Consider the following 27,854-nt stretch of genomic DNA (forward strand, 5'->3'; position numbering starts at 1 on the left):
GGCTGCCCCTGCCCAGCCCGGTTAAGTGAATGGGCTTCCCTTCTCATGGCTGTCAGAACTTCTTCAGATAGTCATGCTTTTTCTTTCCAGTCACTGGCTGGGGACCAGAACTATTTCTGGCCTGGGCTGATCACAAGATCCCACTTCACAGCCTGTCTGCTGCCAGCTCTGTCTCACGGTGGGCCGGCCTTCCCATGTGACTCGGGGAAGCAGACCACAAGCCACCATCGTGATGGATGCCGCCCTCCCCCCATCCAGGTCTCATGCTGGCCGAGCAGGCGACTGGCCACCCATTGGGTTGAACTCCTTGGCGTTTTCAGCAGCAGGGTGCAGGACAGATGAGGAGCTCCCACCACAGCACACGTGGTGTGCCAGGCCAGCCGAGATGCCTGGGCGTCCAGTCTCCCAACAGACATGGTGGAAGCCCCACCCCTGCCCCTCCTCTCCGTGGTGGTGTCATGTATGTTATTGTTCCAGCCAGATGACAAGCAGTGGAGGGAAAGGACGGGTCCTGCGTGGCCTTGTGTCTTTGGTGGTCCCTGCGGCTCTGGTTCTGATTGTTTGAATAAAACATTTGTCTACTCAGCTGCTGGGGAATTATAAAGATAGAGAAGCCAAGTGTCCAGACTTCAAGGAAACATGTTTTGTTTAGTTAGGGAGCTAAGCTAGCACGTGCAGAATCACAGCCCTGATGCTTGGGACCGAAGCAGTCAATGCCCAGAGAAGATGCCAGGTGCTACCGGGAGAGCTTGGAAAGGAGTGGACTCAAAGGCACATTTGACGGGGTCCCTCTCAGGCAAGGTCCCTCTCAGGTGGGGTCCCTCTCAGATGGTAGGCTTTAATGTAGCAGAAATTGGGAGGCCTTTTGAGTCTTGAAGAAGGCAGGATGGTGAGGTTTCGGCAGAAGTTGGGAGAAGGCTGCGTTCTTCGGTTTGACAAGAGCTCAGGGCATGCAAAAGAAAGCATGATGCAGACGTGGAGAGGGGGTTAGTCTTCTACAGAATGGGGGAGCCTCCGAAGCGCCTGAGACTGTGGCTTTACCCAAGGAGATGATGGTATGGGTCCCACACGCCAGGAGGAACAATCCCACAGCTGGGCGTCCAGGGAGGAGGCCAGGTGGTAGGACACTCAGGCCCCAGAGACCCTCCCAACCCTCCCTGCCCCCACCCACAACCCTCTGATTCTCCAGACCCAGACTTTCTTACTTGCACAGGCCGGTGAAAACATCTCGAGTCATGGTGCTCACTGCCAGCCGTCATACTTTTTACAGTAAAAACAGCAGGAAGGGCCACCACGTGTGCACACCAAAGCTCCAGGGTCCCTCCCGCTGTCCCGTAGAGCCTATAGGAGGTGTCGAGCCACCAGCTTTGGGTCAGCAGATGACTAGACGTGTGTGGCTCACAACAGCTTCATTCCCTCTGAGCTTTATAGTCTCTCAGACATGGTCCTTCATCCACGACTGCTCCACGTGTCTTGTGTCCCCGTCAGAACAGGGCCTTGTTCTAGAGGTGGATGCTCAGCACCTGCCTGGGAGACGCCCACCTTTCTCAGACTCAGGGACCGGGGTGCATGGTCCTGCACACACACCTCATGACTGACCCAGACAGCTCGTTGGGGAGCCCCAGACAGCTGCTGTGCTCCCCCGCCAAAAAAAAACAAACAAAAAAAAAAACACTGAACTCAGTGTTAAATCAAAGTGAAATACACTCTGGCGACCCTGGTCAATGAGGCCAGTGCACCCTCGTTACCTTCGATGGGGTGTGCCCTCCTCGGGGACACAGGGCAGGGGCACAGACAGGGTCTCGAGGTGCGACTTCGGCAGCTGGGAGGAGAAGTCTCCGAGGTGGCCGGGAAGGGTTGAGTTTCTCTGTGCAGCACTGGTTCTCTCTCGTAACCGGAGCCTGTGCTTTCCCTGCCAGGGGAGGGAGGGAGAGCCTTCCACTTGGGTTATTGCCCAGACCAGTCAGGTCAAGGGTCAAGAGGCGGGGGGAACAGGGGTGCTGTGGAGGCTGCGGGACCAGCCTTCCTCCAGGGCTGTCTGCATGGGGGTGTGGGGAGGGGTGTTGAGACATTTAGAGACCACCAACCCTCCTTCCCTCCGGTCTCAGTGTGACTCCGTGAAGGCCAGCTGTCCCCCACAGCCTGAGTTGCCAGCCAGGAGCTTGGTGCCTGGGGGTTCAGGCAGTTACTCGAGGGATGACAGGTTAGCCGGGGAGGGGTGTCATTGGGTGATTTGGGTCCTCAGGGACACACTTTTGGAGAGTGAGTGAGAGGAAGCAGGCATGATGGAGTTTCTGTCGACAGAGCCTGGTGACTTAAATCACCAAGAGTGGGCCGAAACTCAAGCCTGCTCTTTTAACACTGAGGAAATGTGATTAATCAACATGCCACTCCTACTCCAGAAATTGAAGTCAAACAAGGAGAATGAGTCATCTTAAACTGGGCGGGAACCCAGAGCTGTCTTCACGCCACTCCTCACGCCTGTCTCCTGCAGGCTGCCCTTCGTCTGCACCCACGTGGGTCGTGGGTCGTGGGTCGGAGCCACTGGAGAGGCTAGCTGGTCCCGGTGCACACCCTGCGGTCCCTCCTGGTGTAGTCTGCACCCCAGAGATGCCCGTGACCTATTGTTTTTCCTGGTTGGTTGGTTCTTGCATTGTTCCTGGGACAGATGTTGGCAGATAGGCCCACCAGGGTAGTGTGTGCTCCTGGAGTCTGAGGAGGGGCTGCGTGCGGTTCCCGAGGTTGCAGCAGAATCTGAAAATAAGTCTGTGCACAACGATGGCGTCTGTTCAGAGGCCAGCCTCGCAGTTCTGGGAGGAGCAGACGCAGGCTCTTTTCTCTCTAAATGAATCGGCCTTTCTACAAGAAAAGGAAAACTCATTAGGAATGAGTCAGATAGAAGTAAGCTATAATGCCCCTTCCTATCGTTCTAGACCTGTTTCCCACCCCCAGGGGCGCAGAGGTGGCTTCTGCAAGTTGAGGTGCAGGTGGGGATGGGGTGGGGATGGGGGATGCTACAGCCTGCCCTTCTCAGCTGTCCCGAGCTCCAGAGCTGGCCAGCCACCCTGGTCAAGGGTGCGTACAGCTGCTCACCGTCCCGGAGAGGTGACCCAACCCGGGGTCCTGCAGATGAAGTCCAGTTTCTCATGGAGGGTGGCCAAACTTGTAGGCCAGGCCACCCAGGCAAACCCATCAGTGGGTTTTTTTGTTTTTGTTTTTTATTTTATTTAACACACAGTCCACTGACCTGGACACAGCTTCCTTCTGGCAGGAAGAGAGACATGCTCCTGATGTGGCCTGTAGAATCGCCCAGGTAGTGTCCAGAGCACGTAGATGGTCAGTATTGTCCACTATACGCCGAGTGCTGTGAGACCAAGTCTACACTAGGAAAAATACCTCCACACAAATGGAAGGATTCAAGTCAATTTGGCAAAGATTTGGGCTCCTAGAAATAGCTGGATTTTTTAGGCCTGGTTAACTGGATGGTGAAGATTCCGTTATAATTATTAAGCCGTCTTTATTATGGTGGATTTCTAAACTCCATTTGATGGCTTTAAACCGAAGTCCACTCACCAATCTGAGTTTTCCTCTCCACAAAGTTACTCCCTAACACTGTGCACATTCCTCGTTCGCTAACTGCAGAGACTCCCGTCACTCGGCCGCCGTGGCTGAGGCGTCACTAGAAGATTGAGCTGTGCGTCTCCGTAGCCAAATCTCCAGATCCACTTGCTCTTTGGGAGTCAGACTCAGCAGGAACATTCTGGAAACTCATGTAAACACCTGGGAGCTTGGTGGTGTGCATGGCCTTGGGGGCTGCTGAGATGGGTTCTGACAGCAGAGTGACCCCCACCACCCGCCCCTGCATCGTCTCAGCACTTCCACTTTTACGTTTTGTCTGACTTGGCTTTTTCTTGGGGAAATGACAAAAGGAGGTTTGGGGCAAACTCCAGAGTTGGGTTGGGACCTGGGAGGTCTTGAAGGGGAGCCTTCAGTGGTCTGAGTTCCAGGTTCAGGTGTCACGTGTCCATTGAGCAGGAACCACCTCCCTCCCGCGCCCCCCCCCCCCCCCCGCCATGTCCAAGTGTGCTGTGAGGGGGCTCAGGCTGCCTGGACATCTGAGCTTATGGCTCCTTAGAGTTTTCCCAAGTCAAAGGGACACACACACACACACACACACACACACACACACACTCCTGACACATGTCTGGGATGGCAGGTGACAAATGTTTCCTATTACTTAAAGTTTTTAGAGATTTTATTGCAGATATTTAAAACATGTGCAGAAATAGGGAAATGGTAAAAATAAGATAACAATAAAAATAGATAATGATATAGGAAAACAGTAAGAAAATAGGAATAGTATAATGTATAGTAAATACAGTGATGCATTTAGATACTTAAAAATACATATAAATATGTTTGTAGTCATAGTGTGATGTTTAGTAAAATGCAGTATATTGAACCTTCATGAACGCCTTATAAAGCAGATCCTGTCATTTCTCCCGACATTACTTTTCTAATAAAGCGGGGACTAATTCGAAGGGTGTGGTATGAGCTCATGAGACTTGAATTTGAGGCTCGGGGACATTGACTGCAGAGCTGAGGCCTGCAGGTGATTCACTGTGGTTTGCAGGGCTGTGCGGGGGGGGGGGGGGGGGGGGGGAGCAGAAAGAGGCGGAGAGAGGTTTTCCTGGAGGTACTATGAGGGCGTGAGTCCGGAGCAGGAGCTGGAGTCTGGGTGTTTGAGCCGTGGAAGGTGAGTGTGGGCCTTGATTCGCTGTGGGTGGAGGTCACACACCTGAACTGCTGAACGTTGCTGGTTTAAAGGCAGCAGGCAATCCCCTGAGGGTTTGAGTCGGGGAATGACCTGACTGGAAAGGAGAGCTTTGCAGAAAGTAGGGGCCTCACTGGAGACTGAAAGGCGCTGGGATCCCATGGCTGCAGATGAGGAAGGCCGGGTGGACCCTGTGGGCTCGGGTGGACCCTGTGGGCTTGGGGAGATCCCGGGAGAACAGCAGCGCTTCCTGGAGCCTTACCTGGGCAAGCGACTCCAGGCTCCCTCCACGCCTGGCTCTGAAGTAGGTGGAGGTGCAGGGCTCCCCTCTGAACCCTCATCTCACTGTATCTGGTCGGGGAGGTGCCAGGCAGAGGGAGCCTTCCAGGCTTGGTCCAGCGGGGCCAGCCGCCCTTTCTGTGCCTATCTCTGACCCTCGCTGGTTTGGCTCCAGCTAGATAGAGCATCGGCCTACAGACTGAAGGGTCATGGGTTCGATTCTCAGTTGCAGGCTCCATCCACAGCCCTGTGTGGGAGGCAACCAATCAAGTGTCTCACATTGCTGTTTCTCTCTGTCTCTCCCCCTCCCTTCCACTCTCTCTAAAATCAATGGGAAAATATCCTCTAATGAGGATTAACAACAACAACAATCTCCAAATGGTGATGGTGCCCCAGGCTCACCATGAAGGTGCTGATGGGTGTCAGGATTCTGTTTAAGGACCGTCCCCCACTGCCACTGGAGGAAAAGTCGCCTTTCTGGACTTCCCACGGGGCATTGAGCACCACGGGACAAAAACGCCCCTCCCGTGGAAGACAGTGTGAATGGCTGCATTGACCTCAGCGTGCACGCTGCGCTTCTGGTCACCAGGGAGTCGGACTTGGTGCCTGGGCTGCGCTCTGGCTGATAAGTGGCGAGGGCTGCACAGTCAGTGGCTTATCTGTGCCGTGAATGGCAGCCTCTGTGAGGGTATCTTTGTTTTAAACAGGACTGCAGATCTCTTTATACAACTGCTAACACTTTCTGTCTCTCCCTGGCTCTGGGTCATAACTCTGTCCTCCCATCAATAACAAACAAAAACGATGCTCAGTTTCCAAAAGTGCCAGGGGTCTGCGATTCGTTCTGCCCACCCCTTCACCCTGATTCCACCCAGGCTGCCTCCTGGGCAGTGAGTGATAAGGAAGCTAAGAATGTGGTCACTCTGAAGTGCTTCTCTCATTTCGTCTTGCCGACCTGCAGGTTCTTCCTGGTGCTCCCTAAAAGCTGCCTCGGTGTCTGGAGGTGCCCCAGCGAGCTACGGCCAGCACTCTCCTAGTCCCTGTAACTCAGCCCCCGCCCCCTCCCCGACTTCACCCACCTCATCTGCTGAGGACGTGGCCCTCTGCGTGGGCTTTGAGGGTGGGGGGGCTGCTCCCAATGTCTCCTCTCCTTGCCATCCACCTGCAGTCCACCCCCTAAGCTGTGTCAGTAATTTTCGAAGGTAACTGCATCGATGCTTCCATATCTCTCATCTGTAGCCAAAGGTCTCTTCCTCAATCAGGAACCTTCTGTGGCTCCCGGGGTCTCCGGGGCAAAGACTAAACCCCACACCAAGACTGGGGCTGCTGATGCCCCAGCTGCAGGGACCACAGCCACGGAGCTCCTTGTTCCAAGCTACAGATAGGAAAACTGAGGCTTAGTGGAGCTAAATATTGAACTCAAGGTCATGCCCAGTGTGGATGCAAACCTGGGGCTGCTCACTGCACCCACCGCATGCAGAACCTTGGGGAAGGGGTCCAGGGAATGGACTAAGTTGTCACCATGGCCCAGAGGCTGCAGAGGGTGGTGTCGGGCCCCTCTTGCTCCCTCTGATTAGTAAAGGTGACCCCTGGGTCAGAAGCTGCATTTAAGGGCGTCTTTGGGTAGAGCAGTGGTTGGCAAACTGTGGCTCGTGAGCCACATGCGGCTCTTTGGCCCCTTGAGTGTGGCTCTTCCACAAAATACCACTGCCTGGGTGAGTCTATTTTGAAGAAGTGGCGTTAGAAGAAGTTTAAGTTTAAAAAATTTGACTCTCAAAAGAAATTTCAATCGTTTTACTGTTGATATTTGGCTCTATTGACAATGAGTTTGCCGACCACTGGGGTAGAGAAACAAGGGATCTCAGACTGGGTTGCATGAGCCCAGTTACACTGGAATGCAATTCGCCTCCCCCCAGGATGCTCTCAGGATGCAGGCCAGCTGTGGTCCACTGTGGTGTGTCTACCTGTTTCTGTTGGAGAGCAGCTAAAAGTTACTTCTTTGAAACAGGCTCCTAGCTGCTCCTTTTCCTGAGTCCTGGAGAAGGTCTGCTCATGCCAGACATCTCATGTGTCTCCAGAACTCCCTAAAAGCCGTGTGCGCCTTCCCCGAAAGAAGCCGAGGCCTCAGGGGTGATGGCTGTGCTCTTTCCCACAGAAACGTCCTGTGCTCCCTTAGTAACGACACCACGGCTCAGTAAATGGAGGGTTTCTCCTGCGTAGATTATATGAAAATACCTTATGTATACGAGTGGTCACTTGCATATTTTACTTATGATAGTCTGTTTATTTAGTGTCCTGAGAGGCTCTAAGGAGAATGTGGGCAGAGGCACTGTGCTAAGCCCTGCCCCAGGGGCCGGAGTCACTGCCGAGGCTGTTCAGACAAGGGACCCAGCCACTGTGGGCAGCCGGAGATCTAACCCTCCGCTCCCAAACCCTGGAGCCAGCAGTGTGGACTGCATAAATCCGTTTTGTCCTCTGACTAGTGAACCAGGTGCTAGAACCAACCTCACAAACCCCCCTGTCCCCTGGAAGAGAGGGACCCACAGCGGCCAGAGCACTGCTGGGCCGGTGCACGGGACCCGGGCGGAGGAAATGACAGAGACTCTATGGGCATGGGCTCTGAAAGAAAGAGGCTTCCCACCTCCCATAGTTACTTTTTAACCCATGTTTCACCTGCTCAGGGAAATGTTTTCTTCCTCTGCTTGCAGGAAGAAGCATTGCACAGCGGGCACTGCGGGCAGCATGGCTGCCTGAGGGAGAAGCTTCCGCAGTCGCTGGAGTAGCTGGAGGAAGGAACATGGAACCGTAGCGGCTCACCCAGGAAGAGTGTCAGGATGGCAGCTCAGCGGATCCGAGCCGCCAACGCCAGCGGCCTCCCCCGGTGCAAGTCCGAGGGGACCTTGATCGACCTGAGTGAAGGGTTTTCGGAAACGAGCTTTAATGATGTCAAAGGTGAGCTCCCGGGGACAGACCTGGGTCTGAGGCCTGTCAGCTGCCATCTTCATTCAGACCAGTACACTTTAGCTCTCTGATCTCCATCGTGTTCTGAATTCACGATAAATAACTTGTTTTGTTTCTCTGGTGTGTTGGGAGGTTGTTTTGAATTTTCCCTTTAGTAATGAAACCATACAGAATATGTTTTCTCTTTTCGTGTGTTTTGATGACATTACAGTAGGAAACTTGATGGTACAGAAAACTGGGGAAAAGGATGAATTATTGGAAACACTAGAGAAGAGAAAGGGTGGTCTGGGATGGGGTCAGCAAGCTTTTCCACAGAGGGTCGTGTAGGAAATACTTTAAGCCTTGCAGGACGTATGACATCTGTCACAACCACTCACTCCTGTCATTGTAGCTTGAAAGTCTTCATAGAAGAGAGCAAACAAATGCACGTGGCTGTGTTTCAATAAAGCTTTATTTACAAAAACAACCAGCAGATGTGGCCCAGGGGCCATAGTTTGCTGAACCCTGGTTTACAGGTTGCTGTAGGGTTTAAGTACCCTGCACTTGGGTTGATGAGAAAACCTATCTTTTGGACCCAAGGTTGATACTGGTGGGTCATCTTCTTCCGCGAAGCCCATCCTGACGTCATAGGCCATGGTCAGCATCTCTCCTGGTTCTGAGTGCCCCCTCCCACCATCACCATCATGAATGAACTATCCCACTGCCGTGACTCCCTTCGGTTGAAATCACCCACCATTCAGGGAGCTGTATCTGTGCCTTTATATCTTTAGCCCACAGCACAAAGCCAGCACTAAATAAACAATCCTCAACTGAACTGCTGTCTCCCGGATAAAATCGTGGCCCTCTCCCCATGTACTGAGTACTGAGAGTCATGCGGATGTGTGTCTCTTTCTGTTCTCTGCTCTCTTCCACTTCATCCTCCACTTCTCCTTCCACTCTGGGCTTTAGGCTGGCGGCTCTGAGTATGGCTTCAAATATTCTTTAGAAGATTGGCAAAGGGAATCCTGAGAGTTTATTCATAAGAGCAGCGGAGTTATTGGGCGTTGCTATAAATAACTGAACCATTCGTTTTTCATAGATTGGTAATGGGCATTATTTTCTTACTTTAGCTAATCACGGAGAGAGCTGGAAAGTGTGAGCATAAACGGTGGGGTTTGGGTCAGGTTCTTAACAAGGGACAGAGAGCTGAATTTTAATAAATAATGATAATTTGGGAGGAGCTGTTATTCCTAAAAGAATAGCACAGTGAGGGGAGGTAGACAAGACAAGTCTGGGATGTGAGGAGGGACTGGTGAGCTCGTGTGTGTGTGTGTGTGTGTGTGTGTGTGTGTGTGTGCGCGCGTGTGTGTGGGGGGTGGGGTCAGAGACCCTCTGGACTCTACTCTCCAGGGGCAGAGGCAGCATCCACGTGGTGAGCAGACTTCAAGGTGGGAATTTATTCCAGTCAAATTGTCTGCTGTGAAAGCTGCTGCTCCTGATGAGTGTTTTGCCTGCAGAGGAACTGAGGCAGGAGGGTAGGAAATGTGTTACCTAGTGCACCGACTTCCTGACGCCCAGGGAGCTTGTCTGTATTAAAATCAAGGTAGCTGGGAATCTGGGCAGCACTCCCCAGAATTCACTAGGTTGGAATTCAATAGGGATTTTCCTGCATTCGATTGCATGGGGCCCCAGCCTGGTGTCCCAGGGCACTCTGTGGGGATTGACTGATGGAAGGGCCTTAGGAAAGGGAGCTCACACCACTGCCCACTTCCATGAGGCCCCCATGGGAAGGAGCTGACCCTTGAGTGAAATGTTACCACTAACCTTCTAAGGAGAGTGCTTGGAATGCTAAGCAAAACCATTTTTATTCTCCATTCTGGTAATTTGAACTGATCATTTGCATTGATACATTTTCTTAGGCTATGTACAAAGCCAACCTAATAGCTTTGGCTTTTAATTTAAAAAATATCACTGTAAGGGAATTATTCTGGGGCAACATTATAGGGATTTAACTTTTTTTTTTAAGTGTATTTTTATTGATTTCAGAGAGGAAGGAAGAGGGAGAGAGAGATAGAAAATCCATGATGAGAGAGTCCCTCTTGCATGTCCCCCGCTGGGGATCCAGCCCACAACCCGGGCATGTGGGTTGACCAGAATCGAACCTTGGACCAGAATCGAACCTTGGACCTTTCAAGTTCGCAGGCCGACACAGTATCCACTGAGCCAACCCGGCTAGGGCAGGAATTTAACTTTGGAGGGATTCTAACAAGATTTTAATAGCTTGAAGGCTTTCTTTAATTTTCACTTGGTTATAATTTTCATCTGACACTTTCATTAGATGTGTCAAGGAAACAAAAGTGGTTTGTATTACTAGAGCCCATGACCAGACAACAGAGTGGAGAGAAGGTCATACATTATCTCTGACCCCAGCCTGACCCCTCTTCCTTCTCCCCACCTCCCCTTCAAAGCCATTTCCTTTTATGCTGCTGTTTTTATTCAGTTAAGGGCACAGCCAGGGGGAATCCTCACGTTGGCCATCACCCAGCATGGACATGCCCGCTCTGTTGTAAGCAGACAAGACCAGGTGAACAGTAATTCAGTGAATGTAGATTGAGCAACTGCTATGTGCCAGGCTCTCTCCAGGGACACCATGAGCATGACAGACCCTAATGGGGCTGGTGCTAATGGTCGATGGAGCCCTCCCCCAAAGAACCCTCAACAGATGTGTAACGTGTCTGATATATTGATTGGTAATATGTGTTATAGAGAAAAATAAAACTAGGAGGGGGTTGCAGATGTCGATTGTAACAAAACATTTTTGCTAAGCCCTTTATGAGCACAATTTCATTTAATCCTCACCAGGGCCCATTGAAGAAAGATTCTTTTTCTCCATCATGAAGAATCTCGGGCTCTGGAGGTCAGACAGCTTCAGAGGTCTATGATACAGAGCCAGGTCTCCCAGCACCCAGACGGAGGGCAGTGGGTCATGCCTTTGAGGCCCAGGTGTGCTTTCTCCCAAGCACATCTCTGTTACCTGGTTCATGCCAAAAAACAGAAATCTCCTGCTTTAGACTTAGCCAAGGAAATGCAATTTAATTTTCATTATTTCCTTTCAAAGGAAAGGGAAACTGGGTGGGAGGTGGGGTGTTTTGGAGGGCCGATGGGAAAGAATAGAATGCCTGTTGACTTCATCACATATTAGAGCAGTTCAACTAGAAAATTAGCCCGTCCTTTGCTTGTTTACGTAGACAGCCTAAAAAGGGTTTCCTTTCTTTCAATTGTTTGTTACAGGAAGTTAGAATATGAGCACACTGTAAAACAAGGCACAGTTCAGGGGGTGGGGCTTGTTTCCCTCAGAAAGCACTTCCTGCGGAATATACTTTGTCACGTATAGGAGGCAGATAAAACACTTAGGTGTGTGATTATTCTTTTTCAAAACACACACCGCTTGCTTAGATGACTTCGTTTTGCTGTTCCAATTGCCGAATACCAAGAACCTCACATCAGCTGAGTCACCGTTTAGAGTGTCGTGGTTTTTCAGACTGCTTCAGAAACCATGTGAGCTCCACCAGATGTAAACCTTTGATTTTTATGGTATGTGGGAGAGACCATTTCCATGGTATTATTTTGAATGATCAGTTCAAGGAGGTTGAAAGAAAGAACCGGCCTCAAAATCGTAGGGCATATAAACAGTTTGACAAAGAATGGAACCAGAAGCATGGATACATGGAACAGACTGGCGGTGCCTGGGGAGGGGGGTGGGGTGACTGGATAAGAAAGGTGAAAGGATAGGCTAAAGAACATATATGCATACCCCATGCACAGGGACAATGGTGTGGTGAAGGCCAAGGGAGGGGGAGGTGGAGGTGGGCAACATAGGGGAAAATGGGGGTTATCTGCAATAGTGTCAACATAAATTTTTTTTTAATTAAAAAAGTAAATAAATATAAAAGAATGGGTTCAACTTGGAAATGGAAGACATGGGCCCGAGCGTCAAGGGAACGTCTTTCATGTTGAGGGCAAACGTGGAGGCTCTTCTTTCCCGCGCCTCATCACATGCCCTGGGACCCCTAAACGCGGAGCATCTCTGTTTTCTAAGCAAATCCCGTTCAGTTTCTCCTTCCACTTTGGGGGAGGACAATTTTTCCTCTGCCCTTCCAGGTTCTTTGGCTGGTCTGATAATTAAATAGACGTAAGACAGATTAACAGGAGAAAAAACAATTTAATGGCATACATATGGGAGCCCCATAAGACTGAGACCCAGGGCAGTCAGGCAGCCATGCTGAGCTGGGAAGAAGGAGGTGGGGACTGGGGCTTCAGAGGGAGGGAATACGGTTCACAGGAAGATGGGAGCGCAAATGCTTGATAAACAAATATTTTCCTGCCCTGCAGAGACACTGGGAGGCAACTTCCCTTCATAGCCCCCCCAGCCCACCAGCCTGGCCCATCCTCCTGTAGTTCTCTGGTGATAACTCTTCCCGGGACGGTCTCTCCATCCAAGTTCTTGGCAGCACTGAAGAGAGAAGTGAGAAGCTCTGCCTGAGTCATTGGGACCTTGATTGTCTTCAAATCAGAGTAGTCCACAGACCGCAGCGGCACACTCTGAGACCGCCTGGTCTGCTCCCTTCGTGGCCCAGCAGCTCTCTGGCCAGTTAGTTAGATAAAGAATTTAATCAAAATGAGATGTTTGAGGCACAGGGACGTGGTGCTGATTTGCATTTGTGGATGGTGGACCGACTTCCATCGTGGCCTGTGTGTGTGGACCTGGACGTGACTGAGTCTGGTGAAACGGTCGCACCCTCATTGGTGTGTTGATCACACACCAAAACCCACTCTAGTTTGTTTCTGCGAATCACGCTGCTGGCTTATGGCTGCATGTGGTGTGTTAGTTTCTTGGGCCACCCTCTCTAGCTTGGACAGTGTTCTGCAGCCCACGGCCTCGCCCTCAACTTCTGTTCTGTTTCTTACAGTGCCTTCTCCCAGTGCCTTGCTAGGAGACAATCCCACACCTTTCGGAAATGCAAAGGAAGTGATCGCAATCAAGGACTACTGCCCCAACAACTTCACCACCCTGAAGTTCTCCAAGGGCGACCACCTCTACGTCTTGGACACGTCCGGTGGGGAGTGGTGGTATGCTCACAACACCACGGAGATGGGCTACATCCCCTCCTCCTACGTGCAGCCCCTCAACTACCGGAACTCCACGCTGAGTGACAGCGGGATGATCGACAATCTTCCCGACAGCCCAGAGGAAGTAGCCAAGGAGTTAGATTTGCTCGGAGGATGGACAGATGACAAGAAGGGATCGGGCAAAACCTACAGTAATAACCCTTTCTGGAATGGGGTCCAAACGAACCCATTTCTGAATGGGAAGGTGCCAGGGATGCCCAGTGTGGACGAGCTGGCTCCCAGAAGTACTGTGGACTTGCTGCTCTTTGACACGGGCACGTCTTCCTTCACAGAGTCCAGCTCGGCCACCACGAACAGCACCGGCAACATCCTTGACGAGCTGCCGGCCACAAACCAGCTCCATGCCGAGGGGCCAGTCAAGCGGGACAACCCATTCTTCCGGAGCAAACGTTCCTACAGTCTGTCAGAACTCTCCGTCCTCCAAGCCAAGTCCGATACGCCTGACTCATCGGGGTATTTCACGGGCTTGAAGTCCCCGGCCCCTGAGCAGTTCCAGAGCCGGGAGGACTTCCGCGCAGCCTGGCTGAGCCACCGGAAGCTGGCTCGGTCTTGCCACGACCTGGACTTGCTGGGCCAAAGCCCTGGGTGGGGCCAGACCCAAGCAGTGGAGACCAACATCGTGTGCAAGCTGGACAGTTCCGGGGGCTCCGTGCAGCTTCCCGACACCGGCATCAGCATCCACGTGCCGGAAGGCCACGTGGCCCAGGGGGAAACTCAGCAGATCTCTATGAAAGCCCTGCTGGACCCCCCCTTGGAACTCAACAGCGACCGCTGCTGCACGGTCAGCCCGGTGCTGGAGGTGAAGCTGAGCACCCTGGAGGTGAAAACCGTCATCATCTTGGAGATGAAAGTTTCAGCCGAGGTGAAAAATGACATTTTCAGCAAAAGCACAGTGGGCCTCCAGTGTCTGAGGAGCGACCTAAAGGAAGGGCCCTATGTCCCCATCCCACTCAATTACAGCTATGGGGACACGGTCCAGGTGCACCTGGACAACCTGGAGCCCTGTATGTACCTGGCCATTGTGGCCCATGGACCGAACATTCTCTACCCTTCCACTGTATGGGACTTCATCAATAAAAAAGTCACAGTGGGTCTCTATGGCCCCAAACACATTCACCCATCCTTCAAGACAGTGGTAACCATTTTTGGGCATGATTGTGCCCCAAAGACTCTCCTGGTCACCGAGGTCACCCGCCAGGCCCCTAGCCCCGCACCCGTGGCCCTGCAGCTCTGGGGTAAGCACCAGTTCGTCTTGTCCAGGCCCCAGGACCTCCAGGTCTGCATGTTTTCCAACATGACAAATTACGAGGTCAGAGCTGGCGAGCAGGCCAAAGTCGTGAGAGGGTTCCAGATGAAGCTGGGCAAGGTGAGCCGCCTCATCTTCCCCATCGCCTGCCAGAACCCCAGCGAGCTCTCTGACTTCACCCTGAGGGTCCAGGTGAAGGACGACCAGGAGGCCATCCTCACCCAGTTTTGTGTCCAGACTCCCCAGCCGCCCCCCAAAAGTGCCATCAAGCCGTCCGGGCAGAGACGGTTCCTCAAGAAGAACGAGGTCGGGAAAATCATTCTGTCCCCGTTTGCTGCCACCACCAAGTACCCGACCTTTCAGGACCGCCCCGTGTCCAGCCTCAAGTTCGGCAAGCTGCTCAAGACCGTAGTCCGGCAGAGCAAGAACCACTACCTGCTGGAGTACAAGAAGGGTGATGCCATCGCCCTGCTCAGCGAGGAGAAGATCCGGCTGAAGGGGCAGCTGTGGACCAAGGAGTGGTACATAGGCTACCACCAGGGCAAGGTGGGCCTGGTGCACGCCAAGAACGTGCTGGTGGTGGGCAAGGCCCGGCCCAGCCTCCTAGCAGGGCCCGAGCTCAGCACCTCGGTGCTGCTGGAGCAGATCCTGCGGCCCTGCAAGTTCCTCACCTACATCTACGCCTCCGTCAGGACACTGCTCATGGAGAACATCAGCAGCTGGCGCTCCTTCGCCGACGCCCTGGGCTACGGGAACCTGCCGCTCACCTTCTTCTGCCGAGCGGAGCTGGACAGCGAGCCTGAGCGGGTGGCGTCTGTCCTGGAGAAGCTGAAGGAAGACTGTAACAATGCGGAGAACAAAGACCGGAAGTCCTTCCAGAAGGAGCTCATGATGGTAGGTCCTGGCGGGTTTGGATTTAGGGAGCGTGGGGCAGAAGCTAGCCTTCTCCTCACACATGTGAGTGCCACGTGGTTCAGTGAACCGTTGGACCAGCGACTGGGTTCATCTGTGCTCCCTCAAGTGCAAGGACAGGGTTTTAGGAAATGCACCTGCAGAGAGGTGTTCACCTGGGGCCGTGGGATTCCCCAAACAGCTCAGATCTCTTTTCCCTCTGAGTTGGGGCCTCCTCAGAGGTCTCAGAATGGACCTCCACATGCCCAGTGGAACGTGGACACCCGGGGCCTATGCTCCAACCACCTCCCTATAAACCTCTGGGGAGAAGGTCTGTGCTTTCATCAGCTTCCCTATGAGAGCCACCTGACTCCAATGTTTTAGGAACCACTGCCCCCAAATCTGGCTTTATGTTAATGAGTTTTTCCCTCTGTGTCTGACTTGAAGGTTCCACCATGTCTTTGTATTGTTTCCTCTTCCTCCTTTTCGAGTGCGTTTGAGTCGGGGGTGAGGACAGCCTTGGTTTTGCCAGCACAACCAGGAATTGGAATACGAAGAAGTAAGAAGGGGGAAGTTGGTGTCACACTACGGGTTACACCGGCGCACCAGCAGGCCTGGGCTCAGCCCCAGCCCACACCCCACAGGCAGCCCCCCTCTTCACTGTTGGATAAGTTCTGGGAGTGGCCTTGGAGAAGCTTAGTAATATCTTGCTCTTGGCATCTCTCGTCGAGTCTGTGCTGCCATTGCCTGTTGACTCCCTTGGGTACTAGGAGCCGTCTCAGTTCCCTCCCGGGCCCCCTGATGTGATGTCCTGTGGGAACACCTGTGTGATTGGTCACATGCCTTTCTTCCTTGCTCCCCCGACTCCATACAGCCTTTTCACCTCCTAACTTTGGTGAGGTGTGACTCAGCACTCCTGGCATTTCTGCCACTTCTACCCCCTCCTTCCCCACAGCACCTGCCATTCCGTGTCTGTACCTCTGGAAACAGGTGAACCAGGTGTGTCTGAAGTTGCCCGCGTTGACATGAGTGTGCAACTGAGATGGGTTCATTGCACACACGTCTCTCTGCTGCCCCCTGGAGCCGGGGAACAGAAGGGTTACAGTCCACAGTGCTGTGGCCGCAGCGGCAGAGGGAGTGGGGCATGACGCAGAACCCCTGACAAGTGACCCGCGATAGCATAAAGTGCTGGTCACGTGGGGCAGAATGGGAACCTGGCACTGCCCCCAGGAGCGAGCGGGAACTGGAAGTGGCAGGTAGAGGGGCGACCTTGGCAACCCTAAGGTCATTGGGCATTGGCAGCGTTAGTGGAGAGGATTCGGTTGTCGTGGCTGAGGGTGAGCGTGGCTGCAGGGAAGCTTCCCCTCAAAGGGGGTGCAGGAGCCAGCCAAGGGGGAGGGGCTGTCAGGTCCTGGGTACACTATGGGCCGTGGGTGATGCCCATGTCCCTCCCTCAGGGCACAGCTCCCTGGCCCGCCTGTAGAGTCAGTCCCCGGGCAGCTCGAGCTGCCCGTCTCCTCCTTGAATCCACCTCACAGTGGGCAGGGCCCGAGCTTCCCTCTCGCCAGCCTCAGGCTGGAATTCTCCATGGATCAGGGAATTATGTGCTTTCATGGAGCATAAACTATTGATTGTGTCTTAGTGACAGCTGAGAAGCGCTCGCCTGGCAGGGACACAGGAGGAAAATGAACCGACCTGGGCAGCTCCTTCCGGGCTGTGGAAACCTGTCTGAGGAGGTGGCTTTTCTCTCATTTCCTCATTGCTTTTCAGAAGACTTAAGTGAGGGCTCCTTTTTTTCACCTCGGGGGAACCCAGAATAGATTTTTCGGTTGGCTTCCTGAGGTTAGTGTGTGTGCAGATGGGGCCCGTGTGTCTGGGACCCTCCCCTCCCCCCACCTCACACCCGTGGCTCCCAGAGTCCCAGGAAGAGGAAGTGGCAGTAAGGTGCCCGGGACGGGGGGGGGGGGGGGGGGTGGGGGGTGGGGGGGGCGCGGTGGGGAGGTTGGCTTGGGCTGAAGTGAAACCGGTTTCCCCTCCTCACCTCTGAGCAGCAGATCTGAATGGCTGGCCTGACTTCTAGAAACCACAGGCTGGCTTATCCCGGGGTGTTGGAGGAGTTGGGGTGTTGGAGGAGTCTCTGCAAACCAGGTGTTTCATTTCCAGGGACTTAGACATAGCTGAGCAGTGGCATTTCCTACAGTATCAACCAAGCATCTAACCTGCCCCCCTTCACAGCTAGACCACCCCCGCCTCACCCCTCTCCTTGTGAGACAGTTTGTTTAGTGATGGTGCCTTGGTTTGGAAGTCATGATTAAATGAATTAGGAGGAAGGAAGGTTTAGAACAGCAGGTTTGCCAGGAGATGGGAAGGAAAAAGGTCCATCTGTCCACTACCATCAGAATGGGGTCCAGGCCCCTGCCTCCGCCCCCAAGGCCCTTAAGACCTGGTCCCCCCCATCTCACATCGCTGGGGAGCACGCATGCTTCTTGCTCGCTGGCCACTCTGGCCTGTCGCTGCATCCTGCACACACCTAGCTTGCCCTGCTCAGATTTTGCACCTGTAGTTTCCTCGGCCTGGAATTCTCTTTCCCCCGATTCCACGTGGCTGGGCTTTCACCTCCTTCGGATACCAGCCCAAACCTCATCTTGTAAGAGCTTTCCCACAACTCCCTATAAAGCCACCTTGTGCCTGTGGGTCACTGCACCTCGTCCTCCGTAATATTGTCTCCACGGTGCTTTCCAGAATCTGAAATGGCCTTGTTTACTTGGGTTCCTGTGTCTTGTTGCCCTAATTGAAGACAAAATCCACAGGAGAAAGGACCTGGCACATAGGAAACACTCAGACATGTGGTGAATGAATGAATGAATAAATGATGAGTGAATTAATGCAGCCTCCTGTGGTCAGACCACCGTGCTTCTGTTCTTTTGTTCCAGCCCCTCTTCTGGGTGCATATTTTCCACCTCAGCTGGTCTGGGAGGTGTGTTGTGTGCACAGACCTCCCGGGGTACTTTGCCTGCCCTTTGTCATCCACACGGCGTGTGACCACAGAGAATGGCCCTCCTGTCCCCAGTCCACCCAGCTCGCCAGCAGAAGCCATGCCTGTCTGTGATCATCCCATTTCGATGAGGCCCCCAGACCATATTGAAAGTCGGGGGAGGGGTGGTGCTGCCGGACCCAGCAGAGTGGATGGAGCCCCTGAGGGTTGGAGGGCACTGAATGGACCCCTGGGGATCCCTGTGTTGGTGGGACTTACGGGTCAGGCAGATGAGGGAATGGGTACCACACATTTGAAGAGTTTTTGAAGTCAAATTCTGTTGTCAAAGGCAGGACGGGTAATTGGTGGTATGTGCGTGGCTGCAGCTTCTAACACACAGCCAGGGAGAGCCACGTACTCAGGTACTCACAGGCATTAAACATTTCTTGGGCGCCTGCTGTGTGCTTAAAGGGGATGCTGGGGGCTGGGCTTTTTAAGAACTCGGGCCTGTTACTTGAGGAAGACGGGTGAACAGTTAGGAGAGCTGAGTGGGCTTGTAACGGGTCCTGAAGGAAAGGACCTCCTTGGCCTGGGTGGACCAAGGGAAGGCAAACGGGGATGCCAAAGGGGGTGCAGGAGCCAGCCAAGGGGGAGGGACTGTCAGGTCCTAGGTACACTGTGGGCCAGGGCCAGGGAGAAGAGGAGCATGGGATGGGGTCGAGCAGAGGCCTGAGGCCAGGTTGAATTCAAGGCCTCGGGGGCAAGAGATAATAGTATATGGGGCAAAGGGAGAGTGGCCTGGAGCCCCCTGGACCAGACAACACTTGCTCTATATCCTGTGGGCATTGAGGGTGATCACTCAGTCACAGTGGAAGTGAGGGGAATCAAGGTGGACCCTTTCCTGCCCTTTGTGAAGTCAGGTGTGTCCCTGCCCCTTGCCCCTTCTCAGTCTCAGGGTCACTCAGGTGGCAGGCAGTGGAGTGCCCGCTCTGAGTGCCTCTCCTTCAGAATGCCAGGGTGCCTGGGGGTGAGGACCTGTTTTCATACTCACCCCCGGGTTTACTCTTGTTAAGACAAGTAGGCAAGGTAAGAGGTATGGGTCAAACCAAAGGGCTGCCTGGCTGGGAACACCCTCACAGCTTGTGCATCTGATTTCACGTCTGGCGGCCCCTTGCAATCAGGGCCACTGCAGCCCTTCCCTCCCCCCTCACCTGCACTGCAGCCCTGGGAACAGGCTCCTTGTGTTTCCTGCCCCGTGCCCATCAGTACTGACCTTGAGAGCCTCAGGGTCTTCGTTTGCACAGTGGCCTTGGCTCCGCCCAGATTTTGTTGCTTCCTCATTGATTTTTCTGTTTGTAAAGACAGAGAATGCTTCTTTTGCATTGAGATTCTGCAGTGCTGAAGAGCAAAGGCAGAAAGTAGGTCCTCCATCGGAGTGTGCGCTGTGGTTATGATCAGTTCCCTAGGGTTTTGTCACCCAGGCTGTCCCACAGGCTGCTCTCCCAGCCACGTGTGCTTGCCGTGGAGGCCTGCGGCGCTCAGCCTGGGAAGGTGCCGTGGGTCCCTGGTCTGTGAACAGGTGTGCAGCTTCTGTCCAACCACTGCAGCACTCTGGGAAGTGCACCCTTGTCCACGTGTCTGTGTGCTTGTCCATATTGGTTCTGTGACAATATTCCAGAACCTGCAGGCCCATTGCAATCCAGAATGACCTCAGTTACCTAATTACATGTGCAAAAACCCTACTTCTAAACCCAGATACATGCTGAGGTTCTGGAGGGACGTCCACCCCACACACATCATCGACTTTCTTTGTCCCATGAGTCGCCGCGATGCAAAGGTTCAGGGGGTGTATTACAGGCATTAAAAAGTTCAGGTAGAGCAGGTTGTGTCTGCATCCGACAGGCACCTGAGCCGCCCTCTGCCTCACGCTATGCTCCTTCCCCCAGGCCTTGCTGAAGATGGACTGCCAGGGCCTGGTGGTCCGGCTCATCCAGGACTTTGTGCTCCTGACCACAGCCGTCGAGGTGGCACAGCGCTGGAGGGAGCTGGCTGAGAAACTCGCCAAGGTGTCCAAGCAGCAGATGGACGCGTATGAGTCTCCCCACCGGGACAGGAACGGGGTCGTGGACAGCGAGGTGAGTGGGCAGCCCTTCTCTCAACCTGAAAAACTCAGTCACAGCAATGTCTGTTTTGTAGTGTTTTTATGAGGATAAAATGAGTTAGACATGAAAGCACGTGCCCAGCACACAGTAGGCCCTCACTGAGTGGGCAGGTCTCCGCCTTCTTGGGGTCTTTAGTTGTGACTCCCGCTCTGACGCTGGCAAGGCCTTACTGCCGTGAAGTGGGGCTCTGGGGCATTGGGACATTGGCAGGCCTGCCCGTCCCTTGCTCATCCTGATCTTAAATGACCTTCAGTCAGAGGGAATGATGGGTGACTGGGCCCTTTGGGATCCGCTCTGCTCTGGGCCTCTACCCGCCCCTGCTGCACGTATACCTGGCATGTTGTATGTCTGGCGTGGGCCATCATGGGCTGGGTTCCTGCTCAGAAGTTCTGTTTTCTCACCTGTTCATGGAGGTCGCTTTAAGCTACCTGAGACCTAGGAATGGGGGAAGTTCCAAGCATAAGGGTGTCCTTTATTTTTTTTTCCAATATATTTTTATTGATTTCAGAAAGGAAGGAAGAGGGAGAGATAGAAACATCAGTGATGAGAATCATTGATCAGCTGCCTTCTGCACGCCCCCTACTGGGGATTGAGCCCACAATCCAGTCATGTGCCCTTGACTAGAATCGAACCCGGGACCCTTCAGTCCACCAGCTGACGCTCTACCCACTGAGCCAAACCGGCTAGGGTAAGGGTGTCCTTTATTATTAATAGGGTGAATTTCTAAATAAATGGCCACGATAGAAAGTGTTACAGGGAGTGTAAGGAGAGAAATCCTTCCTGTTAGTTGAGACACCACTGGCTACGTCCTACTCGCACAAAATGCAGTTCCCTCTGCAACATGCTGGCCAGGATTGAGACTGTCCCCTGTGGCTCTGATTTGCTCTGCTCTTACCAAGCAGTGTAAATAACGCACAGAGGAGCTGTAGCTGGCGACCCGGCCGAAAGTCTGACTGTCCCTCACTCTGTCCTTTCTCCCTCCTTCCGTTTCGGACAACTCCCCCATGCAGGCCATGTGGAAGCCCGCGTACGACTTTCTACTGACCTGGAGCCACCAGATCGGGGACAGCTACCGGGACGTCATCCAGGAGCTACACACCGGCCTGGACAGGATGAAGAACCCCATAACCAAGCGCTGGAAGCACCTCACGGGCACCCTCATCCTCGTGAACACCCTGGACATCCTGCGAGCGGCTGCCTTCAGTCCTGCCGACCAGGACGACTTTGTGATTTGAACGGAGGCCCCCGGCCTGCTGCTGCCCTGGGGCCCGTGCCCTCGTCTGCCCCGTATGCCCCCATCTAGCCCAGATGCCTGTGCAGCCACGTGTTGCTGGGGAGGGAGGAAGGGCCGGCTGCTCAGACAGATGAGGGTCGCTCGATGGCCCCGCGCCGAGGACCAAGCACACCCAGTGCTCCACCTGCCGCCTCCATCTCAGGGCAGGGGAGGCCTGAAGGGAATTTCTACTGCAGGTTATTGCCAATCAAATAGCTTTCTATTTGTTAAGTATACATTCAAATTTAAAATCACTTTTTTAAAGTATGGGGAGGAGGGGACATATGAGAAACGTGGTGTCTAATTTTTTTAATGGACCATATAGGAAAAAACAGAACTTATAGGGGCAGACGCTGTTAAGGTTTTTATGTTCTCTGAAGACCTTTTTAAATTATGTTACAGATGTATATATGTATTTAAAAGTACTCGGGGGCATTTCTTGTTCCCAGACACACTCACATTTCAACAGGAAGACGCTTGTTCGCGCGTTGGACCTTCTTTCACTCCGTACCTGTACAAACGTAAATCAAATAGGAGCCGTGGTTTTAGGTAAATGAGTGTCGCCCAAGCCCATTCTTTCTGAGAACGTCCTGGGTCCTTTCCTCCACTCCTTTCTTATCTCCTGTACCTTGACCTTGTGGTGCAGTAGGTGACCAGCCACAGGGCACGTGGACCATGTTGTGGGCAAAGTTAAGTCTGACTGGTGCCCTTGAGGTGAGGAAGCAGCTGGAAGTTGGCATTCTCTGTGGCCCCTGCTCATTCAGAAGAGCAATTCCAGTTCCTATCGAGCTGGTCCCTGCAAAACTCCCCCTCTCTGTGGTCAGGAAGGAAACTTTGCCACAAGGACAGCCTGTGCAAGGTGCCGGCAGCCATTTGCCAAACTCTCCGCTTCATTTCATCCCACACATGATCCCTCTCCCTTCTTGGTATACCCATGTCTCCTTGGGCATGAATAGTGTGGGGAAACTGTGTTTATTTACAATATAGAGATTATCTAAGCAGGATGAACATTTTCTGAACATGAAATACTTCCCACATACAGTCTGGGGCCTGGTGGAATGTTGCATTGATCACCTTTATGGTTGCAGATCAACTTGCTGGGTTGAATTCTACGACTGCACTGTCGTTGTGGCATCTCAGAGGGAGCAAGGGGCACAACTGGAGTCCCCAGGAATGTGCCAGGACGGGCGCCGGGCGCGTAGGAAGTCATGTGGGGCCACTTGGGATCCCAGTCTCATTCTCTAAATCTGCTTTCTTGAAACACTATAATTACCTACTATAATCAATGTATAGTCCCTTATGGGGCTGAAACATTCTTATCTATCTATTGATTCAGATACTGAAGATCAACTGGCTAGAAAAAAACAACGATACCAAAAAATAAAAACACTACGTATTTTATGCTGCAAGAACCGAGACACACAATTCCCCAATCATCACACGAGATAACCTTAAATTCAGCTTTTCAACTCTCTACCATCATTCTTTCCAGAGATCCTCTCTCCTCTTCCCCCCCCCCTCCCCAAAAGAAACAAAACCAGTTGCACCTTAAACCATGGATATTTTTCCTCAGGGGCTTAAAATAGTTTCCTATGCAACATGTCTTGTAGCACAAATTAAATTCTACAGAAGTTGCAGTAAATTTTATTTGGATATTTTGACCTCTTAAGTGTGTGGGTGTTTTTTTCCATACCAACCAAACTTTAAATAAAATTTCGTGTAAGTATCTGTACAGAGAACAATGGCTCCCTCCCCGAACACTCACCCCTAAGTGACTGTGTGACCACTGGGTAACAGGTATCTATTTTCTTGATATTAATGTAATTGCTCTTGGAACATAGGGGTCTTCGTCATCGCTGGCTAGTAGGAATCAGTGTTGCCCAGAGCACACAAAGGGTTCAGATGGGTGGCTTCCTTTATTTTGGCCCCACACCCCTGGGTCTGGCAATCCCAATTCCACAATACAGTTTAGGACTGAGCGGGTCCACTTGTGGCGTTTCTACCTGTACCACCCTCCTCACTGAGATAGTGGCTTTGTCATGTTTTGTAGGTACTCCGAATCTTGAGAACACTGGCTATATTTTGAACCCCCAAAAACATAAACTTGCAGCCTCCCTTGCAGCTACATGCAGGTGTGTCTAGCTTCCACCTCATGGATCTCTGATTCGATCACCCACTTGCAGAAGGAGGAGAGGCTGGTGGCAGAAGCATCTTCCCCCAGGGTGGCACTGGTCGCAGGGAGAGCTCCAGGCCCGGCTGTGGTCTCAGTGGGGCACGCAGGACCGTGGCGATTTCCCCAATGCCATGACACGTTCCTCAGCAAGCCAGTCCTGGAAGCTCAGAATTGAACATGGTTCTTTAGATCTCTCAACCCTCTGCTGAATTACCTAATTATCCTTTATTAAGTCCCTTTTTGGAAGAATGAGCCATTGTTAATTTCCATTGCTTGCAAATAAGCACCTTGATTTCTGACTATTTTTATTCCTTCAGGATTTGGCCCCGATACTCGGGCTCTTCTGGGAAGTCTTTCTGGACGTTCCATCTGGGCAAAAGGCCCTTCCTTTGCTTTCCTGCAGCCCTCTGCCCTCACCACGAATATAACCCAAATCTCTCTACTAGAGCTGTGCCCCAGACTAAACTGGGCAAGGAGACACCCAACACACAATACATTCAAAGTCGCACTTAATACATGCTAAGTCACAATAAGTTCCTGGATGGATGACTGACTGAATAAACATCTTCCCAGCGCGTACTGCAGATCAGTTCATTTAGGGGAATGGAGGCTAAGTGCCTGAGTAGCTTTGTGTGAAATTGGAGTGATTTTTCTTTTATCAAATACACATTTTATGGGGAGTCCATTCTAGATTTTTTTTCCTAGAAAGTTCTATCTCTACTCATTTTAGTTCACTGGTCTCCCCACTATACTCTTACATATGTTTAGTTCAGCTGAAGCTCACACTTTGGCATAACAAGTATTTGCTGTATTTTTCACACATTCACTTATTTTTCTACACTCACACCCAAGGTGCAGATGCTCACCTGCGTGAGAATAGCAGACACTTGGTGAGCATCTATAGCCTCAGGTGAGCTGTCTTGGTGTCACAGGCCTCCTTGGAAAGTCACCAGGGCACCTGGTGCCCTGAGCAAAGCAGGAGGCAGGATGATGGGCAGGCGGGTGTTTACCTGGCAACGCCAGCAATCACAGGCCATGGTCCTTGTCTAGAAGAGAAAGGGTTTAGACAATTGAGTCACTTTCAGTCTTCACTCTGAGCCTGGTTAGAATCAACATCTACAGAATGAAGAATTTATGGTAAAATCGATGCTGACAAGTCACAGCTATTTGTAACACTGAAATATACAAATGCAACCTGTGTGTGCAAATGGAAGTGCCACATGAAGGTGTATGCTTCATGCAACTAGTGAATTCATAAGACTACAATTACGGATTCAAAACCTCTTTGAATAATCAGAGTCCAGTTCTCCAAGGTGTTTTGCAAAACACCTTTCTATATTCCTAATTATCACATTTTCCATGTGACAGATGAGGTGAGAAACTAAAAACAGAAAAGGTGATTAATGCATATTGAGGGCCTCAGGACACTTGACCTGGTTAGAAATAATATACACAGACCTTGGAGATTTATGTATTCTTCCCAGGACCTGGGAGATAGCTATCATTTTTCAAATATTAGGTTTGTGCAAAACACATAGAGACATACTGGTAGTTGGGGTCACTATACTATGCACACGTTATCTCAAACTATCCAAACAGGAATACGTTTGTTTTGCATTCAGAAATGCATACTCAAGTGAAAGCAACTCTTAACTCCCCGTTCCATCTATGACATGTAGCATTTACAAAAATTCTGTTTAAAATATTGGGCACTTACTATAGTCAGGCAGCCTTCTCTCCCAAAATGAGTTTTGCAAAGTATCTCACTTCAAATAAGGCCGTTTATTAGTATAATTTTCAACATACCTTCAAAATATAATACTTTACATTGCATCATTCAAACGTATATAATATTCACTCTTATTTGGGTATTTTGCAAGCCCGTTAAATTACAACACGACTCTGGTTGAAATACCATTATTATTTTGGATTCCCATATATTTTCTCTACCCACAGCTCTTGGAGGAGGTGAAATGGGTACCAGCCTAGTAATCTTGAGAAAAGTGAAAGACTTCAGCTATTTAAGATCATTTTTAAAAATGTAATCGCCTGCACTTACCAGGCTTCCCACTTGATTCGTGGGTGCCCTGAAGTGTGAAGACAAGCTCAATTTTTAATGTTGCAGTGAAACACTAGACAGGAAAGAAACATAAATGGCTTACATTTCAAGGTAGGAGGGGATGGGCGTAGATTCTATTTCGTGATTTCTAAATATTCCAGCAGCCACAGCGCCTCTCCTGTGCTTCCCGGCTCCTGCTCGTTGTCCCACTTTCAGTCCCTCCTGCTGAACTTTAATTAAAATCCAGGCAATTGTTTTCGAGGAGGCTTCTCTGATACACACTGCGCCCCTGGGACTTGTTGGTCCGTTCCCTTGGAGAGGAGTAAATGGGCTGGTTGTTGCTTAGCAACAGGCACGCCTCCACCTACCCTGTGCCTCTGGGGTTTCCTGCTGGTCAGAAGGAGTAGCTTCTCTCCCCTGGACACTGCTCCACAGTCCTGGGCCTCGCCAGTGTGCTGTCTTCAGGGCTGTGGGATTACAGCTGCCTCCTGTCCCCGTGGGGGCCCTGCCTGGGCAGAGGCACAGTCCTCTCATTGGCTTAATGCTGTCCTTGCAGCGCCTCATGGAGCCCCTCTGCACACCAGAGCAGCTTGATAGGTTCAGCTGCACCTGGGCGGTGGGTGTGGAGTGCGCATGTGTGTGCCTGCATCAAAGCTCAAGGAGACAGGCCTGGTATTCCTTACCTTGGACAACACCACCACCACAGAAGCAAAGGGTTCCTCTGTTTTATTCCAAGGCCATCTAGACTAAGATTAGCCAACACTGACCTAGCGCTTTCGCTATGCCTGACAAGGTCCTAAAGACTTTAGTCCTCAAGAGGTCCCTGTGAGATAGGTACAATCATTATCCACGTTTTCCAGATAAGGAAGTAAGGCTCAGAGAGGTTAGGTAACTTTCCTAAGGTCACACAGCTACAAAGTGTGGAGCTGAGGTTCAAACCCAGGCAGCCTGGCTCCAAGGTCCTTGCTGTACATTCCTGCCTCACCCAGCTGACCTTTTTCTATGGGTCAGAATCCCCAGCAAGAGATAGAAATGGTGACTTGCATAATTGAAAGTGGCCAATAGCAAAAACTGTACTTTTCCCTTGAGAACGTTTTATGTGGAGACGCTGAAAAGTGGAGACCATTTGCCATAGGTTTTTCGTTTTTAATTTCCTCTGGGCAAGCAGATATAATGAGCTCATAGGCTCTCCACATACTCCAGCAGCTGGCATGGAGATAGCACAGAGGCCTGGTGAACCGTGAACGATTTTTAAAGTTGCTGCAACATGAATGTCCATCAATAACGGGGCAGTCAGATAAATCGCAGTTCATTTGCACAGCGGAACACTGCTCAACCATTAAAGGAACAGGCAGATCCTTAATTGTCGGTGTGAGAAGATCTTCAAGATATAGTAAATGAAAAAACTAGAACTGCGTATAAAATCTCCCATTTTGTTAAAAGATAAAATAGGCCTGGCCGGCATGGCCCAGTGGTTGAGCATCGACCTATGGACCAGGAGGTCACAGTTCAATTCCCGGTCAGGCCATATGTCTGGGTTGTGGACTCAATCCCCAGTGTGGGGGGTGCAGGAGGCAGCTGATCAATGATTCTCTCTCATCATTGAGGTTTCTATCTCTCTTTCCCTCTCCCTTCCTCTCTGAAATCAATAAAAGTATTTTTTTTTAAAAAAAGATTAAATAACAGGGCCATGCACAAAGCATTCCTAAAATGACACTAAGACACGTGGTCATGGGTTGCTGGGGCCTGGAATCTGCATTGAGGGGAGGACTCGGTTTTCCTTGGGTATCTTTTTGTGCTGTTGGATTTCTTGCTCTGTGCTGGTGATAGTTTCATGATTCTCTCTATATATTTTGCTACAGATAATAATTTATGAAATGAGAGTAATTTAGAATT

General features: G+C 51.6%; 1 protein-coding gene across 1 annotated transcript in view; it reads left to right on the forward strand.

The window, feature by feature from the left end:
* SH3BP4 (SH3 domain binding protein 4) overlaps positions 1 to 23,393 on the forward strand; it is a 79,996-nt gene extending 56,603 nt beyond the window's left edge. Inside the window, exons 3-6 of the mRNA XM_080670383.1 lie at positions 7,759 to 8,002; positions 12,961 to 15,320; positions 20,238 to 20,426; positions 21,464 to 23,393. Coding sequence (XP_080526509.1) covers positions 7,885 to 8,002; positions 12,961 to 15,320; positions 20,238 to 20,426; positions 21,464 to 21,688 — 2,892 coding nt within the window. The 5' untranslated portion in view covers positions 7,759 to 7,884 and the 3' untranslated portion in view covers positions 21,689 to 23,393. The remainder of the gene's footprint in view (positions 1 to 7,758; positions 8,003 to 12,960; positions 15,321 to 20,237; positions 20,427 to 21,463) is intronic.
* Positions 23,394 to 27,854: the final 4,461 nt, after the last annotated feature.

Source organism: Plecotus auritus, assembly GCF_963455305.1.
Source record: "Plecotus auritus genome assembly, chromosome: 5".
Taxonomy (NCBI): domain Eukaryota; kingdom Metazoa; phylum Chordata; class Mammalia; order Chiroptera; family Vespertilionidae; genus Plecotus; species Plecotus auritus.